This window comes from Haemaphysalis longicornis, unplaced genomic scaffold (genome assembly GCF_048455015.1).
Source record: "Haemaphysalis longicornis isolate Haplotype H1 unplaced genomic scaffold, Haemaphysalis longicornis Haplotype H1 scaffold_12, whole genome shotgun sequence".
Lineage (NCBI taxonomy): Eukaryota > Metazoa > Arthropoda > Arachnida > Ixodida > Ixodidae > Haemaphysalis > Haemaphysalis longicornis.
In genome coordinates this window covers 50,558,320-50,577,506 of record NW_027526225.1, presented here as the reverse complement: position 1 = coordinate 50,577,506, position 19,187 = coordinate 50,558,320, and the positions used below count along the sequence as shown (strand labels likewise).

General features: G+C 47.1%; 1 protein-coding gene and 1 pseudogene across 1 annotated transcript; both read right to left on the bottom strand.

Annotated features, from left to right (window-relative positions):
• Positions 1-11,922: 11,922 nt before the first annotated feature.
• On the bottom strand, positions 11,923-18,940 carry LOC144161960 (uncharacterized). The gene is made up of 2 exons (XM_077692505.1): positions 17,865-18,940; positions 11,923-12,903 (listed from the first exon to the last, which is right to left on the bottom strand). Exon 1 carries the CDS (start codon positions 18,938-18,940, stop codon positions 18,056-18,058), a length of 885 nt encoding a protein of 294 aa, XP_077548631.1. The 3' UTR covers positions 11,923-12,903; positions 17,865-18,055.
• LOC144161598 (uncharacterized) lies at positions 13,704-14,677 on the bottom strand (annotated as a pseudogene).
• Positions 18,941-19,187: the final 247 nt, after the last annotated feature.

The window sequence follows — 19,187 nt, the reverse complement described above, 5'->3', positions numbered from 1 at the left end:
TGAGGGGTAGCGATAAGTTAAGGGTCACGACGGGTATGGTGAAACAATAGTGGGTTGAGATATGAAATGCAGGAGAGTGTCCCACACTGCCTTCGCTAAATTAGGTCTGTAGGAGGGACGCAGGAGATCATTTAAGGAATTTGGTCGTAAGTCAGCGGGAAGGGTGTCCAGGAGAACCTGTCTTTCAGTTTGAAATCGAGGGCATGTCCAAATAATGTGTTCAGTGGTGTCCGGAATTTCACAGGCGATACACATGCCTTGATTAGGTGACGAATGAATAAACTGTTGTCGTTTTGCTGGGGAAAGCTTCGGGAGTGTCATTAGCTGTCTTAGGCGGACTTGTTGAGAGCGGGAATATGACTTGGGAATGGGAGTGTGGTTGACCAGGGAGGCGAGAAAGTCTTTCCGTTGCTGTTTGATGGCGGTCCGGTGCTCATCAGGGTCATAATCGCAGTCCGAAGTCGTCTAGCTGGCTTGGGGCACGGTTGTGAACGATGCACGTGCCGCCAAATGGACTGCCTCATTTCCGGGGATTCCGGCATGGCCGGGAACCCACGCAATGATGACGTCGATGTTCTGTTGAAGAAGGATGATCTTGAGTTCTTGGATATTCTTAACTCGTAGACTGTATGATAGTTGATGACGACATTCCAGGAAAGCTTCCCGACTATCTGTGTGAACGTGTATCAGTTTGTACATGGAAAAAGATGATATGTCAGGCTTTTTCTGCAGAATAAAGGCGTCTAAACTACTTTCAGATGTTCAGCAGCCAAGAATAAAACATTTATTTCTTGTTCGGGAGGCCAGGCCCCATAGCTAAGTAAAAATAGGAATAAGAAAGATAAGAGGCTGCTCGAAAGAGGAGAATACGCATCAAGAAAGGGCAAGCTGGCACAGGAGAATACGCATCAAGAAAAGGTAAGCTGGCACGTTGCTTTATTTGCGAACTACTAAAATACAAACACCTTCTTCTCGAAGCGCGAAAGTATAAAAGTGAACCTATGTGGAAAAATAAAATACCACCTCAAGGACTTATATACGCACTTATTACGACTAGAAAGCAATAACGTCCGAAACAACGCCGCAAAGGTCTCATCCGAGTGGGTTTGTTCACAGTCACTGGAAATTGGCGAATCACCACAGAGCTTCGGACGGCCGCTGCAAGCGTCACTCGCAATGGCCACTCGCAGAATGTTCGAGAATTCCGTTTAATTTTGGTGATATCCCAGAAAAAATTAAATTGACATTGAGGCTCCGCCAGTGAGCTATTGACGACAATTGTCATCTTAATCGTATCTGTTTGTTTTATGGCGCAAGGGCAAAGATGGCCAAAAAGCTCCAACGCAATGGTTGATCATTTTGAATGATGTTTTAGTAAGATGGTGCTGTAAATGTGACGATATTAAAATAGGTTAGTGTGCGGGTGCATACAGCCCCTCATTTAAAAGAACAATAAAATTGAGGAAATGGGAATGGCAGGGTAAGAATGTAAAGAATAAATAGACACTCATAGCTTCCTCCCACTCCGAGGGGCCCTGAGGTTACACGTGGTATGATATGCGGTTTAAAAAGCCAATGTCTCCCAGGTAAGCAAATAGGCGTTTACTTGGAATTAAGGGCTGATCAGCTAAAAACATCGAGGGATGAAGTAGAATTGTGTGAGTGTAGAGTTCCCGGAAGTGCTTTTTCCTTGCCTTGTGGAAGTACCCACACTCAACTAAGACATGGGTGACGGATAGGCGATGTCCGCACCTGTCGCATTGTGGCGGTGGTTTTCCCTGCAGAAGGTGCGAGTGAGTAGCGTGTTTATGGCCTATTCGTAATCTGCACATGTATACTTCCGTTGTTCTGTTGTGTTTTTCTGTGTAGTAGCTGCCTAATTGGGGTTTTATAGTGTGGAGTTTGTTATCGGTCGGAGTGTCCCAGTGTTTCTGCCAGCGTTGTCGGATTGCCTTTCGAATGAATGGTTTCCAGTCAAGATCGGGAAGCTGCTGAACGTAGACGCTACAGCGAAGTGCTGCCACAGCGGCGCTCTGGTCTGCGAGTTCATTACCAGGAATGCCACTGTGTCCAGGCACCCAACACACGATTATGACCTTTTTTAAAGCGTAGGCTGCCATTATCTCTTTAACTAACCTTTTCAGCATCTTCAGCACAATGTTCCTACTTGGTTTTCCATAATGCAATGCTGTCACAACACTCAATGAGTCTGTGTATATAATGGATTGTTGTGTCTTTGTTTGTATTATGTGTTCTAGCGTAATTAATATAGCATGTGCCTCAGCTGTAAATATACTTTTGTTTCTATTTAGTGTCTTTGTGCTGGCAAAGTTGGGACAGTGTGCAGCACATGCCACAGCAGTGGCAGTGTTGGAGGCATCTGTGTAAAAAGCAGTGTATGGGAATTTGTTTTGCAAGTGCAGGAAGTGTTGTCGCATGAGTTCTGTGGGTGAATATTTTTTGTACATTTCCTTGAAGGACATGTAACAGGTGACAGGGCGCAGTTGCCAAGGCGGCATGAACCCAACGAAGTCCGTTTGGTAAGATTCAGATAAAATAACCCCAAGTTCCTCTGCCTCCACCTTCACTCGGATAGAGAAAGGCAGAGGAAGCGACGGACGGCTCAAAAACAGCCTTTCGGACGATTTGTTTTCAAGAATAGCATTTAGCGGATGAATATTTAAGGATGTCGCCCTTACGCAGTACAAAAGTGCCATGTATGTGCGCTGGTGCTCTAAGCACCACTGATCAGTTTCGACATCGAGGCTTTCAATAGGACTCGTCCGGAAAGCCCCGGACGCCAGGCGGACGCCGAAGTGCAGCACTGCGTCTAGCATTTTTAGATCTGTTTTTGAGGCAGACCCATACACTACACTTCCGTAGTCCATACGGGACCTGACAAGACTTAAAAAACGTAAAAGGCATGTTGTATCTGCACCGACGACTGGAGGGAAAGGACTTTTAAGATGTTCATAGTCTTCATGCATTTCATTTTAAGTTGTTTAATATGTGGGATGAATGTGCGCTTATCATCTAAAACTACTCCAAGAAACTTGTGTTCTTTTTTTACGGGTATGTCAACTCCCTAAAGTTGTATGGTCGGTTGCAGATGGATCGCACGCTTCCTGGAAAAGAGCACACAAGTGCTTTTCTGCGGATTTAGGATAAAACCATTTTTGTCTGCCCGCTTGGCTAGTCTGTTCACAGCAACTTGGATCTGCCATTCACAGATAGAGGAGTTGCATGACCTGAAGCTGATGTGAACGTTGTCTACATAGATGGAATAAAAAATGGCGGGTGGCAGTGCTCTCCCTAACGTATTCATTTTTACAATAAAGAGTGTGTGCAGCTAAGCACTCCACCCTGGGGAACGCCATTTTCTTGTGTATACGTCCTGGATAATGCTGCACCAACTCGTACCCGGAATGTTCTATCTGATAAGTAGCTTTCCAGTGTGTTTAACATGTTTCCACAAATGCCGACAGATTTAGGGTCATGCAGGATGCCATACCGCCAAGAGGTGTCATAGGCCTTTTCAATGTAAAAAAATACAGATATACAGCGTTGTTTATGAGCAAAAGTATTTTAAACATAAAACTCAACAGCTATAAGATTGTGAGTTGTTGACCTGCCCAAGCCAAAGCCTGCCTGGCAGCTATGAAGGACACCATAATATTCCAAGAAATAGAAAAGCCGTCTATTGATCATCTTTTCAAAGAGCTTGCTCAAGCAGCTTGTCAAAGCAATAGGGCGATAGCTTGTCCCAGAAGAGGCATCATTTCCCTTTTTCAATATAGCTAACACAATTGCCTCTTTCCAAGCATGAGGAAAGTACCCAGCACACCATATGTTATAAAAACTCAACAGCTGTAAGATTGTGAGTTGTTGACCTGCCCAAGCCAAAGCCTGCCTGGCAGCTATCAAGGACACCATAATATTCCAAGAAATAGAAAAGCCGTCTATTGATCATCTTTTCAAAGAGCTTGCTCAAGCAGCTTGTCAAAGCAATAGGGCGATAGCTTGTCACAGAAGAGGCATCGTTTCCCTCTTTCAATATAGCTAACACAATTGCCTCTTTCCAAGCATGAGGAAAGTACCCAGCACACCATATCTTGTACAAGAAGAGAAGAGTATTGAGGGTATCTATGTGCAGGTGCTGAATCATTGTGTGTGTTATTTTATCAGCTCCTGGCACCGAAGTACGGCATGTGTTGAGGGCTACCATAAGTTCCTGCAGCAAAAAAGGAGAGTTATACCCATCATTAGATTTCTTGTTGCCAGGAATAGGGTTTCTTTCAACAGATTCTTTGTATCACAGGAATGCCTCGGTCTAATGAGAGGAGCTGGAAATATGTTCAAAGTGTTGTCCCAATGTGTTTGCTTGGTCTTCAAGTGTATTGCCAGTGGCGCTGACAAGAGGTGTGACATGTTTTCTGCCCCTGCAGTTTACGTATCCTGTTCCAAACTTGGCGCGCATCTGTATAGGAATTTATGGATGATAGAAAAGACCTCCAACTATCTGTTTTTGCCTGACGTCGGATACGCCGTCCCATGCTTTTGCACGCTTGATGGAAGTTAGGTTTTCTGTAGTAGAATACCTGCGGAGGACCCCCAGGCCTTCTTGTGAGCCTTTCTGGCCTTCTTGCAATCGTCATTCCACCAGGGCCTCTGAAGATTAGGTGTGGTACCGGAGGTCTGGGGAATAGAAACACTAAAAGCATCAAGTATATGTGCTGTGATGAAGAAGCACGCTTCATCAATACCTAAGTGTGTTATTGATGTGTAAGAAAGTTTCGACATCTCTTTAAACGTTGCCCAGTCGGCACCAGCTTCTTTAAACTTTGCATGTGAAGTGTAACTGTAAGGGCATTTTTCTAAATATCTGAGGGTGACTGGGAAGTGGTCGCTTCCGTAGGGAATCGTATCGACTTCCCATTCGATGGACGGAAAAAGAACGGGGGAGCCTATAGCCAGATCAATGCGTGAATATGTGTGGTGTGCTGTATTGTAGTATGTTGGCTGCTTTTTGTTAAAGAGACAAGCTACGGGCGACAAGTGAATGTTTTCTATCAAGCAGCCCCGGGAATCTGGGCGTTCCGATCTCCATAGTGGGCTATGCGCATTAAGGTCACCAACTAGTAAAAACGGTTCTGGCAGTTTATCTATAAGGGACTCAAATTCGTAACTGGATAGACAATATTCAGGGGGAATGTACAGTGAGCAAATTGTTGTTAACTTGTTGAAGATAATTGCCCGAACAGCAACCGCTTCTAGGCCAGTACGCAAATGAATAGATTAACAAGGGACGGCTTTTTGCATAGCGATTGCCACGCCACAGAGCAGTACGAGCAGCTGTCTCTGTCTCTTCTAAATACTGAGTATTGGTTTAGGATGTTGGTATGCATAGAGGTCAAGTGAGTCGCTTGTAAACACAGGACGGTTGTTTGAGTTTTGTGTAGGATTTCATATGTATCATCTAGGTTTTTAATTAACCCCATACAGTTCCACTGCGTAACTACCATAAATGTTTAAAAACGATTTTGGATGGTGAAGACTCGGGATGGATGTATCACCTACCACACTCAGGTGTGATTTGGGCCAGTGACACGAGGGGCTGCTGGATTTTTTCCGCACCCCGCCATGGAGCGCTCTTCTTTCGCCACCTTTGGCGCTGGCCGAGATGGTGTCATGTCCATGTCCTCGTCTGAGTGCTGGGACAGCGACGAGATGGACTCCTTGCGGCCTACGACACGGAATATGTTCGATGTGGAAGAAGGAATCTCTCCCACCACCGTTAGTTGCGTGTTTGACGCAGAGGCGGTCGAAGGACCCGCCACATCTACATCCATGGCCACCTGAGGTCCGGTAGCCGGAAGAGGGGGACCAACGGCAGAGCCATCACTCCTGGCGTTCGTGGCCGACGCAACACTTGCGGGTGCCACAGGTGTTGTGTCAGCTGGTTGGGCTGCCTTAGGCAGCACCTTGGGTGGCAGGGGTGGCACCAAGTCTGCTTCGCACTACTGGGTGGCCGCAGTGATAAGACGCTGCTCCGCCCCCCGCCGAGCTGCGTCGGCATACTTCCCAGAAGCAAAGGCGCTGAGCCTTTTACGCGCTTCTAGGTAAGAGATGTTCTCGTTGACTTTAAGTCTGATTATTTTCTTCTCAAGTTTGAATGTTTCACACGTCCTTGAGTACGCTGTGTGCGGGCAGAGTCCTTCAATGTTTGAAGGACTCTGGTGCGGGCCACTGCAGTTCGGACATTTAATCAAAGTGCTGTTGCAATTCTCTTTGGGGTGGTCGTGCTCTGAGCACTTTGCACACGTTAAACGCCCACGGCAGTTGTTAGTAGTGTGCCCAGAACGTTGGCACTTAAAGCACCGACGCCGGTTGAGGACATATGGTCAGACGGTACATCGAAGAAAGCCTGCATTCACAAATTGAGGTAAGGAACTGTGGTCAAAGGTGAGGACAACATGTTTGGTTTTGATTTCCTGATTTTCTCGATGCATAGTGATTCTCCTTACTGCAATGACGCCCTGGTCGCGCAGGCCCTCGAGATTGTCAGAGTCAATTTCATTGCAGAGATCAGATTCGGATATGACACCTTGGGATGTATTTAGCGTTCGGTGGGGAGTGTCTTAGATTTTCATGTTGCCAATGAGGCTTTGTTCAAGGAGCTTTTTTGATTGTGCCGGGTTTTTTTTTACTTCTGCAAGGATTTCTCCAGAGGCCAGCTTCTTGTCTTTGTACTGTTTTACTACAACATGTTCAATGCACTTAGCTATTAAGAAAACGGCTGTATATGTCACTGGCTTTGTATTGTCTTCGGATGCAATGATGAAGAACCGGGGGAAGTTGTGAGGCATTTTGAACGATAGGGCAGGCAATGGGGGAAAGTTCGTTTCGGTGCGGCCCCTTTTGGGGGGCCGATCAGTGGGTTTAGAAAATTTTGAAAGAACAATGCATCATGGAAAAAAAGCAGGGAACGGGGGTACTTCCTTCGCTCTGTTTACCCTGATGCCGACAGAGGTCTCGGAGCTCCCTGCCTGGTAAACAGACAGGGAGCCCATCCGCCGGAGCTTGACCACGGCTCCAACGGCCACCGTTTGTGGTTTGTACCCTTCACCTTAAAACTCCTAGCCACGGAAGGATACAGCGTGCGATGGGGGCTCGGGGTCCGCGGTGTCACCAATACCGTCACCAAGATTACTCAAGGTGCCCCTTGTCATCTTAATTAAGCTATCGATACCTTGAGTACGTATGAGGGAATTATGTATGGCTAAGTTAACGTCACAGGCCAACAGAAACTGGTGAAAGGGGCCAGAATTTTCAAAGGCATCTGTCACCAGCACTGTTCAATGAACCTCAGTCAGTATGCTGGCAGGCCTATATATATTGAGCATAAAAGTGAGGTTACGTGAAAACTTTTTTTCCACGGTGCAACACGCGTAAAACTTGTTTGATGCGGGTCTTCGTGTACACTTTTTCGACGGTTTCCAAGTTGCAGACCGCAGCTAATTTACTAGGTCTAATCCTGGTCAGCAAGAGCCATGCGCCGAATAGAAATGGGTGTTTGCCACTTGATTCGCACTACGTAGTCCCGGCGGTGTGGTTACCATCCAATTACAAATTTTCCCAATTTTGTTTTCAGCTCAACTACATCCGCCGACCAGTTCAGAGGCTGTTTTGCTGCTACAGTCACCGTAGAGCTACGTGCACACTACTGTCACACTTGCCACGCCGCCCTGCCGACGGCCGCCAGCGGCGTCGCCCGCACCGCAAGTTTGACGCTAGTGGGCACGTAGCTTTAGGCGGCTTCACATTCCAGCACGGCGTTCACAATGGTGCCCACAAGTCAAATCTATAAACAACCCTGTAAAAAAATCCGTACTTTTACGGACAAAGTCTACGTAAGGAAACGTAAACTGCTTCCTTATTTCGGAAAACATAGGAAGTGTCCATAAAAAAAACGCAAACGGTTTTCGTATTTCAGAAAACGAAGGGAGTTACCGTAATTCTACAAAAAGAGTAAGGGGAACAAAATTGAATCTGGCGTAATTGCGATAAGATTTTAGCAGAACGTAATTGCGTGACCTGCAGACGTGAGGGAGACCTCCTAAATGTACTGTCACGTAGCCAAAAACGACGCAGTTTTCTTGAAGGAAAAACAAGTTTATTGAAGCGAACTTGGGTTCCCCTAACAACTCAATGAGTACAGAGGCGGCAAAGCCGCAGTCAACAAAGTGATGTGCGAAGGCGAGTGTCGGCGAATCGGATGTCGCAGCGTCTGCTCTGCGGGCATTATCTTTTGGCCCGGGTATTTCTTGGACTATCGAATTACATCGAGAACACTGTAGCTCAAAAAAGTCTATTCTAGGCTAGTGACGTTAGGGCGAAAGAATCTCTCTATTAAATAAAATAACCGGTGCGGCATAAGATAGAGTGGAACACGGGCTTCACTTGGGATGCAGATAACACAACCCGGTGAAGCCGGGCGTTAAAACAACACATAAATAAAGAAATCCGATGCATGGTTCGCGGCAGTATTGTTTGTCTACAACGCGTCGCAGGAACGAAATTCAAACGTGGCCTGCAATCGCGGGGCGCTGGTTAAAGGTGCCATGAAGACAAATTACAAGTTGGGTTTATTAGAAAGACTACTTAGTCCCGATAAGAATGGTACCAATATCATCGCAATCTTCGAACAAATAACGGAGATATTAAAGAAAACGTGTGAAGCAGTCACGACCCCCTAGCCAACTTCCCGCAACTTTTCTATGACGTCACGGAACCTTGTTTGTGCGATTGGCGGCCGCCTAACTGACCTGTCGCGACGACACATGACTGGACGTCTGTAATGGGGCCTCTAGTTCTATTTGACCGCATCACTTTAATGCTAAGGTGCAGTTAACGCACTGATAATTATGTGTTATTGTTGGCCCGTGTGACGTCATTCTTGCTCATAACACGTCACTGTCGCGCAAAGTTTCAAAGTTTTTAAATACTTCTTGCTTTCTTTTCGTTAAAAACATCTTTTGTGGCTGTAATGAAGCTGAGTGAGATACTGAATCCTAGTTCTTCCAAATTAAACGAAGTTGTATTTTCTCTTCATGGCTCCTTTAAGCATCTCATCGCTGGCTGCTCTCTGTAAGCAACCGGCACCGCATTCGTCCATCGCGCATGGTTTGTGTTGTCTTTTCTCTGGCATGGGGTGTAGATGGGAAGTGTTTGTTCGCGCAGAATTTGCGGCGTTTTCGTGATATCTCTCGCACGTTCGCAGTTATCACTCGATCTACAGATAGCGTGACAGCAGGCAAGCGTCGTATTGCTTGCTTTCAAGTACTGCGTCGCGGGGCTCATTGAACCAAAGCCTTGGTTGAACCTGACTCTCAACCATTTCAGAGCCGTTTTAAATGCAGAGCATTTGTATAATTCACGATGTAACCCGTGTGTCGGCGTCCGCAGCAGCCAGCCTCCCCCTACACTATAAAAAGACAGTTACCGGCGCGTGGTTTCGATCCCACGACGCTGCGGGCGGAACGCAAGGTACATGGTGCTCTACCCACTGCGCCACAAAACGACACAGAATCAAAGGCTACGAACGCGCCTTATATCCTTGACTCATTCAAACTACGTCGTCAGCGGCGTGCGTTGGCGACTCAGCGGCGTGCTAGCGGCGTGATAGCTGCGTGGTGTACACGTGATAGCACCAACTCCCCAAACACTAAACGTTACCGCAATAAAACCACCCCCTATAAAGCGGGTTGGCGCGGGCTCCACTCCAGTCAACTCCTGCGCTCTCTTCTCTTGCGTTCTTCGGCGGTCGCAGTTGATAAGCGATGGAAGCTCCCGGCGGGGTGCACGGAAGTTGACGTTACCTACTTGCGTCTCTCTCTCTCTCTCTCTCTCTCTCTCTCTCTCTCTCTCTCTCTCTCTCTCTCTCTCTCTCTCTCAAACCAAACTACCACCACCAACAACTACCACCACCACCACCACCAACCCTACGCCACGTAAACGACCCCAATGCTTTACTCGTGTCCCTCGCGCGGGGGCATGCGACGGAGGATTTTTTGGCGATTGCGCGGCGCCCTGACTAAGACGTCACCGTGAGACACCCGTCGTGCTTTTCAAGAAGGTAAGCTCGCTTTTACCTCTTTCCTTGAACTGTTAAAACATTCCCGTCGAGGCTGATCGAGGGGAGCCACCTTAGTGCCACCGCGACATTTACGAGCTTTGGACGCTCACACGAGTTACCTGTGGCGTGGCTTGGTGCGGCAAATGAAATCTGAAATGGCTTGGCAAGGTGTACTGCAACACACGCTTATGGCGCTTAGTGCATCTGCCACGGGAGAGTCTCATGTTGGTCGGCGGTTCTAAAAAGCCGTAGGTTGTAATTGGCGTCCATATTAAACCTACGCTGGCCATAACTTCCGCGTAGTTTTCTTCGGCATTTCCGCACTCCAGTAAAACTGTCCGAGCGCCGCATACCTGTTCAGTTCTGATTGCAGTGTAAAGTGCTTTGAGAAGCACGCTTACGAGGCTGCGGCGAGTATTTGCTGTTGCTTCTTAAATACGTTATACTGGCACATCTTCTGCGGGAGTCAAGATGCCAGTTTTGATTTTACTAATCTTATTCAATCGCCGAAGGCGTAGCTCACTATCGAAATCAGCGCAACACATTTTTGTGTTAACAAGGGTACAGGTCATATGAATACAGGTGCTCCAGAAATGTGACTACGCAGCGAAATGTGTTTCTGGTGTAGAAAAGTGCTCATGTACTGAACATATACGGAAGAGAATTATGGCTGCAGAGATTTTTACATTTTAATGATAATGTCATTTGCAGATAGCAATGCAGGATGGAAGCTGCAGCTGGTGTAGAGAAACCTTTCCTCGGTGGCTCGCCTGCTTTGAAAAATTTGCGTCTCACAGCAGTGTGCTTAGGGTTATGCTTTGTCCCATTAGTTCAAGCTGTGTGCTTTTCAGGAAATACAAAACCTTCAAAAGTATAGTTTCAGACCAAAAAAACAGTAAGGACAAACAAACAATGTTGCTTTTTTGGTGTTCTCGGGAGCCACGAGTCAAGACGTATGAACCCCATGCCACACATTGTGGACTGCTTCAAGAATAGGACAGCCTTTTCTGCATCCTTTCGCAGGCTCTGTCAACGTGCTGAGGTCAGCTTACTCGTTTATGACCCACTAGTCTAGGTGCCACAAAGAAGCAAATGACACGTTAGTGCATTCTGACGACCTAAGCAACAATATTGAAATGGAACCAATGACTGCCACAGAGCTCTCACAGGGACCCGGCCCATTTACGTTGATTCACGAAGAGAGCACATTGTTAGCCAGTGCAAACATGTCGACCTTTTCACGGAGAATTTTGAACTGTTTCCCTCCAGCTACAGAGCTAGCGACAAGGGCAGTAATGGCTGTGCAGAGGTACTTATAATTTGCACAAGAAAAATGCTGAGAACAAGAACAAAAGAAATGGCAACCCGTAGGTATATTTTGGTGGCACGAGATGGCGTTTACTTTGGTTTTGTCCTTTTTTACCCCTCCTGCCCACTTGGCACCCGTATTGTCGTTTCAGCTGAGGATATCCGTGACGGTACATTATCGGATGTAATTTTCAAAGGAACTGTGTGAACAATGACTATGTTAAAAAAGAACCGCGTGAAAGGTCTCTGAGTGCTCAAAATTAGTTTGAAGCCCTGCACAAAAGCACACCGCACAGCCCAGGTGTAGCTTTAACAGATTAAGCCCTAAATTTTTTTTTACATTTCTAAAATTTGTTTTGATGACGTGCTTAAATAGTGAATTGCGTTTGTCGAAACAGCGCAATGCAGGGGACAAAGGAAAGAAAATACGACACAAGCGCTGACTAACAACTGTTTATTTTAAAACAAAGAACGGAATATATAGGTGGAATGTTATCAAAGAGTAGCCGTGCGCGTGATCAGTGAACGAATTAGGTTATTTGCAAACAGAGGGAATGTTACATTCAATGGAAGACGCTATCTTGACAAGTATGATATTTCTTTTTCTAGGAGTGCTACTGAAGAGGTGCTTACACGTGAGGTTCCTCTCTTGTGTATCGCAGACGCTTCACACATTTTGCGCGTGCGCTGGCCCTTGTATCTTCGTAAGACACTACATTTGTCGAAGTGTGGTGTACATCGGCAAGCCTTGACGTGTTGAGCGAGCATGCTGCCCGTGGTGGTCTTCAGTGTGTTGGCATGCTCCCTTAACCTGTCGTTGACGCAACGCGCGGTTTGTCCGACGTACGATTTGCCACAAGGCACCAAGGGTATCTCGTAGACCAGCGCGTCTTGGAATTCGACAAATGGCTTGGTGTTATTTGTCGGGCATCCTTTCTCCACTGCTTGCTCTATATTCAATCTCCTGCAGAGCCCGCCCAGCTTGTTGGGGGCAGAGAACAGCAGCTGCACAACCGACCGTCCTACAATCATTTTGAGCTTGTGGCTGACACCATAAATGTATGGAATTGCCGCTTTTTTCTTGCGGGTTTCTTGCAGCGTTTCCGGTGTGGTAGCTTTCCTCATGTCGCTCAAAACTTTGCTGGCTATGCTGCTAAGAAGCTGATCTGGGAATGCAGCGGCTGAAAGACGCTGGACGTGCACGGTGAAACTGGCCTGAACGGTGTGTCCGCAAGACCAGGCCAGTGCATTCTTCATAACGGACGTGGCGACCGCCCGTTTCCCAACATTCGAATGAGCTGATGAGTACGGGAGCAGGTTCTTCATGGAACGCGGGTGGTCGCCACGTCCGTGAAACCATTTGAGGTTCACTATGCAACTGTACTACTGCAACTTTCACGAACAGGACTGGACAGTCGCAGCTAGCACTGACGTCCACGCAGGTGGCGTCGCTCTGCTTCCTGCACAAGGAAGGAAAAGGCACACATTAGGACGTGCACCATTTCTACATAGTTGTTAAACATATATCATAGCCTCTTAAAGCTGCAGTTATCTTGTCATTGTCACAAAGCTACTCTAAAAAAACCTGTTGGTCCGCGGCCATAAACGCCTGCCTTGTGAAGAAAAAAAAGAACAAGGCATCTCTCTATCCGCCACCTGAGAATGCGCTCTCTAGCGGTCAGGCTCCGCCGAGAGACATGCAGTATTGTGAACGTAATGTGGGACATTTTCTTTTTCCCCTTGATGGGCAGGTTCCCTTTCTAAGTGAGTTTTCTTGTTAATGCCCATGTTTTATACAGCATAAAATTGCTGTTTGACAGTTATCAGTAAACAGAGTGCTTCAATATTGCACTTGTACCCACATTAACATCAAATATTGCAAGTAGCAAATATTTTGCTCGTTACAAAATCAGACATACCTAAATCACTAATACATAATGGCAATGGGTGACATTTAACAGGAAAACAATGAATAACACGTCATAGGGAACACCTATATGAGAAAGCAATAGCACTTCGCACAACCGTACTCTGAAAGGAAAAAAAAGAATGGTAGAAAATGCAAAAATTAAGCTGAGGAACACCTGTGTGAGAAAGCACTGGCACATCACACAACTGTACTCTGAAAGGGGAAAAAAAAGTTAGCAGATGCAAGAATGAACCAGCATATCAAAATAAATGAGCTACTTCTGACCAGATATAGATGAGTTGCTGCATTAACAAGTGACAAAAGACAAAATTCACTGACACAAAGGCTGAATTAGCAGAAGGGCTGTCTTGATCTTTGCAGCCTGTCCTTTGCAACATTTTTGCACTCGTCCGAGCACACTGGAACCGTACCTAATTTACTAGCTGCAGGCTGCACACCCCCCTTTGGAACAGGGTTAAGGCAGACGGGACATTCTAAATCTATTTCCGCTGTATTCAGTATGGGTTGCCTACAGTAACAATGCAGTGTATAGCTATTCTGCTTCGGACGCACAAGAACAGCAAGAGACTGAAAGAGAGGAAACTCAGCCATTGCACCTGTCCGTTTACATTTTAACACATGTCCGCGTAAAGCTTTCTGATTAAGGGTAAGGCTGGATGGCTCTTTACCTGAAGCTATGTAATACATGTTTGCAATTGCAAATAGGCCACAGTCAAGTATGTTTCCCTGGTTTCGTGTAGGTTTGCTTTCTGCTGCCGAATGACTGCTGACTTCAGCATGTTACAAATTTGGCGAACAGTATCGGTTTGAATGTCCTGATCGAGGGAGTCGTAAAGATAAATGGTATCCTTGGGAGCACCAGCATTCGTTGCAGTAACCCAGTGGTTGGGATTTCCAGTGTGCGGGATCTGAACAAATGTGCCATATATTTTGAAAAACCTCAGCCCCTGCGCACATAAGACATCTTGGAAACCACTAATTCCAGGAAACTTTCATCCTATTAGAAATTCAACTACATTAATCACGCTGTCGGCAATGAAGTGCCCCTTTCTACAGCATTTAGGTATTTATCACAGAGAGAGTACTGGCCATACAACACAAACAAGTCTGCTTTTATCATTGCAAGGCTTATTCGTTTTTTCTGCAGGGGGAAAACTTTCCGCTTTACAGTTTTAAGGCCCGTTCTGGCTTTTACCAAAGGTATCTTTAGGTTTGCGGTGCTGCCAGCATCCGCAGCAGACATTTGCTGAACAATTGTAACGGGGCAGCCGCGCCCTGCAAATTTACGGTTGTTTGGTTGCGAGTGAAGGCTGTTCAGTTTCTAAATAAGCCATCGCAGGATGAAAGCTTTTCCATTAATTCGTTAGTGCCACAGTTTGCCACTACATTAGCCAATGATTTGGACATTTCGCACAACGTTTTGAATGCATAGCAATACTTTTCCTGAGCAGTATCCAACTTAACAGATGGAGGTGGCTGAACACTACTTGTGACTGGGTGCGTAGTGATTGCAATAGGGGGAGATCTCGAGCTAGCACTAAGATAAAAGTCTTTTCGCCACCTTTCCGGGATGCAAGCCGCATCAAAAAGAACTTCAAAAGAACGGGCTGCAAAGATGTGCGCACAGGGCAGGCCATACTGACCGTGGAAGCTGCACGTGCAAGTGGTTAGATTATGGTTAACACTGAACTCCTTGCTTGCAAAAGCGACTTGATACGAGCTACCTCTTGGGCTAACAGTGTATTCTGATGCATTAAACTTTTCGTACTGCTCCCGTAGTTTATTTCTCGCTTCCGAAGTACAATGCGATGCAACTGCTACCTCAAACCCATCTATAGCACCTACATTTAAGCTCAGTTTTATTTCCCTTAGTTTGACGAACTGCTGAAATTCACTGTCTCTGTCAAAATATTTTAGAAGTGCCTCTATGGCATCAATCAGATGAAGGCGTGATTGAAGTTATGATTTTATCTTTTGATTATGACACTCAATCTTATTATTCCTATTATTGCCTAGCGTCATGTCATTTAGCCGGGGCGCGTGAACCCAGAGTTCCGTACACAAGTGCCAGTTCTGGTAATAGTAAGAGAAAAATTCCTTAGAGGCAATAACTTTCAATTTATCGAAGTTTTGTAAGTACTCTTTGGTGCCGTTGTAAGTACTCTTCGGTGCTTCGGGAGTAAATTAAATTATGAATTATGGGCTTTAACTGTTTAGACTCCATCCTCGATTTCTCGTGGGCCTCTCTTTCCAAGCACCTGAGCACGTGCCATGTGCACAGCAAGATTGTAGCATTTGGAATAAGATTGCCCAAAATTTGCAGTGCATTTAAATCCTTGTCTATCATTGTAACCTTGCAAGCATAAAGTACAATGGGATTCAAAGCAACAAACTTGGAAAGCATAGGCTGAACAATTTCTGTAGTCTCATTTTTCAAAACTCCATAACATGCACTCCTTCCATGACCAGAACTGTCTTTAATTAAAACCGAATGAAGAACATAATTTTCTACATTGACTTTGTATGTTCCGTCAACAAAAATTATACCGGGATAATTGTTCAAAACGTTTTTCATGGAGGCTGTCTGAATTAAGACGTATTTCAGCTCACCGTTGTTGTTTTTTTCATAATGAACAGTAAAGTTAGGATCTTCCGCAACTAAGCTTTCAATTTTTTCACAAACATTTCTCCAACAGGCATGCCGAAATTACCTGCATGGAAGAATATCCAAATGTGCCTTAAATATTCTTCTTCAACGTCCGCTTCACCGACGAGTCAAAATACTCTGGACTCCAGCCCATTCGATCCTCCAGGGCAACAACACCGCCCATAATACTGCCCGAGAGCTATCCCGCCGGGCACCATGAGGGATAGAGGCTGCGAGCCCACTGCTCACCTACCACGAGATCAGTCAGCATTACAGGCTCGAGTGCAGGATCTACCCCCCGGCCCACGAATCCTTAACGAAAGCCCAGGAAAGAATACTTAGGCTGCTTCAAACGAATACGTTTCCCCACTTGACGAAATTGCGCCTAATGTACCCGACCCAGCACTCCGCTCTGTGTCAGTTTTGCGGCGAACCTGGCACGCTCTACCATATGGTGTGGGGTTGTCAGAAAAACCCCAAGTTGGACGGAATTCCTCGTCCGTTTTATGAGCAGTGGGAGAGCGTGTTGTCCAGTTCCAGTCGGGAAGACCAGCGTCGGTTGGTTGAAAGGGCTGTCGCAGCTGGCACCACGAATGGGGTCCTGAAATGAGGACACCACTCAACATTTTTTTTTGCTAATAAAGAAGTTTATCCTCTCTCTCTCTCTCCATGAGCCGCATCATTATGAATAGGAATAGAATGGCCTTGCGATATGTTGTTAAGATACTTTGTTTTTACAGTTTTTCCTGTCATATTCTTGACCTGTTCCCGAATTTTTCTTGACGGAACACCAAGGTTTTGTAAATTGACTACCTGTGCCTGCTCCTCGCTAGTCAGAAGCCTGCTCTGCGGGTACAAAGGATACAAATGCAGATCATGATTATGCGCTGCCTCCACTTCAGTCACCACATAGTGGAAAGTTGGTTTTGAAGCAAGGGCCACTTTAACAAACATTCCACACCCAGTACCATTGTAGTTCTGATTATTTCTCTTGCCAGTTCCCTGGGGCCTTACTGTAGCACCATGAACACACTTGTAGACAACCCTACTATACTTAAACTCCTCGCGCAAGTCAGGTGTGATGTTCTTGTGCGAGTTACTAATTGAAACACATGTCTGCCTTCTGCACACCAAGCTTCGAAGCACTGCCGGAAAGTAACAATACTGTCAAACTCAGCATCCGCAGCAATCTCGCTGCCTCCACCTCCAACTAACATAATAGCATCCGGGGCATCACAACAAGCAGTCTCGGGACCTGGATCATTTTTGGTCACAGCATTTCCTTGATCGGTCTGGACATCAGAGGTGGCAACCCCACAGCTCGGCATCAAAGCTACCAGGCGTCGACAACTCTTGGAAGCAATGTGACCAGGCTTGACTAGATTACCTACTCCTGTGCCAGACCCACCGGTGAAATGGCTGCTCTCTTGCCCACAAATGCAGATTTTGCAGCCAGTGACCTCAGTCACAGCACCACTCAAGGCAGCTGTACTGAGAGCAACAGATGCAGCTGTAGCCACCTGACAGCTCTCCTGCTGCCTGAAAGCCACATGCTGATCTATGCCACAGCTGTCATGAGCAGTGCCATGCGAGGTGTTGGCTCCACCTTGAGTTGTCCTACCAAAGCGAGCGGAGGAAGCAGTAGCACAGGAATTCCTTTTTCAGGCATTTCTGCGACTGGTTCACAGACACTGGCAAAGGTGGATCGCACTTGAAGTGGTTGGCAGCTGCCGATGCCAGAACACCGCTCACCCTGCTCACTGCTGGGACATAGCTTTGTTCTGGCTTTCGCAGTGCCACAGCCTTCCTCCTCCTCTTCTTAGACAACACCAGTGTCCACTCACCGTCGCCACCATGGCGAACATCCCTGGAATCTTCCTCCATGGAGGTGCGCACAACAGGGTGGCTTGCACATGCCTGTGAGACCCCCCGGCGACGCTGGCCTGAATGGTGCTTGCACCTCGGCTGACGACCTCTGGCTGGGCGCAAGGCACCTGAGCACAGTGCCTGCCAGCTTTTCCCTTTGCAGGTACATTCAGGCCCAGCGGCACGGAGGAAGGCAGGATGTCCCAGGTATACCAGGTCTTGATTCCCTTGCAGCGAACGCGGACACCACCAACAAGAGCAGGGCCAGCTCCCCGAGGAGGGTCAGCTGGAAGCTGGCTGGTGTCGCGCCTCTGCAAGGCAGCAGGCCTCGCTTCCTAGACAGGAGCTGGTGTTGTGGGAGCTCCACGTGCTGGCTGCAGAAGGCATGCGAGCCGAGCGGGGGGAAATCTGCTTCGCAGAGGGTAAGAGCACTTAGGGTCTTGGTCACCCAGCCCCTCCAGAGAAACGCTGCATGGCTCTCCTGGTAGCTCCTCCGGATGTGGCTCCTCTCCAAGACTGCAACCAGGCTGCGGGCCTCCAGGTACAGGAAGTCCGCCAGCACCTTGTTCCCGTGGCGGCTCGGGTGGACACCATCCAAGGCCAGGCAGCTGGGCCACACGTTCTCCAGGCCGCCCAGGAAAGTGAAGCCGCGCTCCCGGCAGAACTCCTGCAGGTCAGCGTTCACACGCGTGTACAGGTAGTTTCCGCGCCGGAGCTTGTCGGACAAAGCTTCCTCCCCGCTGTACTTGTTCTGCCCCCGGGGGAGGATGGCAGAAAAAGCTACATGCGTGGTCGGATTGCGTTCGAGGATGCCCTGAGCTATCCGGTGATACTTGTGCCTGTACACGCTGACACTGCCGTCGTCGACGTTGTTAGTGCCAACGTGCACAATCACAACATCAAAGCCAGCTACCTCGTCAGCTATCTTCGACAGCAAGCGCTCGATCCGAGTCCCTCCGTGCGCAGAAACTTTCCCAGCCAGGCCCTGACGCGACGGAAAGTACTGCTCCACGTACTTTACCATCGAGTCACCGACAACCAAAACACGAGCCATGGCAAGCTTGAAGTTACAAACAGACAACGAACACCAGCACGTGTTAAGTTAGTTAATGACACGTTTTAACTAGCACTACGGAGCTAAACACAACAAATTTCTGCAAAATACCTAATCAAAATAATAAATGCAATATTTATGAACACGAAACAACGCTGTGAGGCAGTGGTTGTGCACAGAGCAAAAGATGTTTTCGGCTTGCGATTGCTGAAGAACCACGCCGAAATTCCGGAGGTACAGAGGTGTA

Excerpts from the sequence above, each read along its gene's own strand:
- LOC144161960 (XM_077692505.1), bottom strand. The coding sequence starts at position 18,940 with ATGGCTCGTGTTTTGGTTGTCGGTGACTCGATGGTAAAGTACGTGGAG.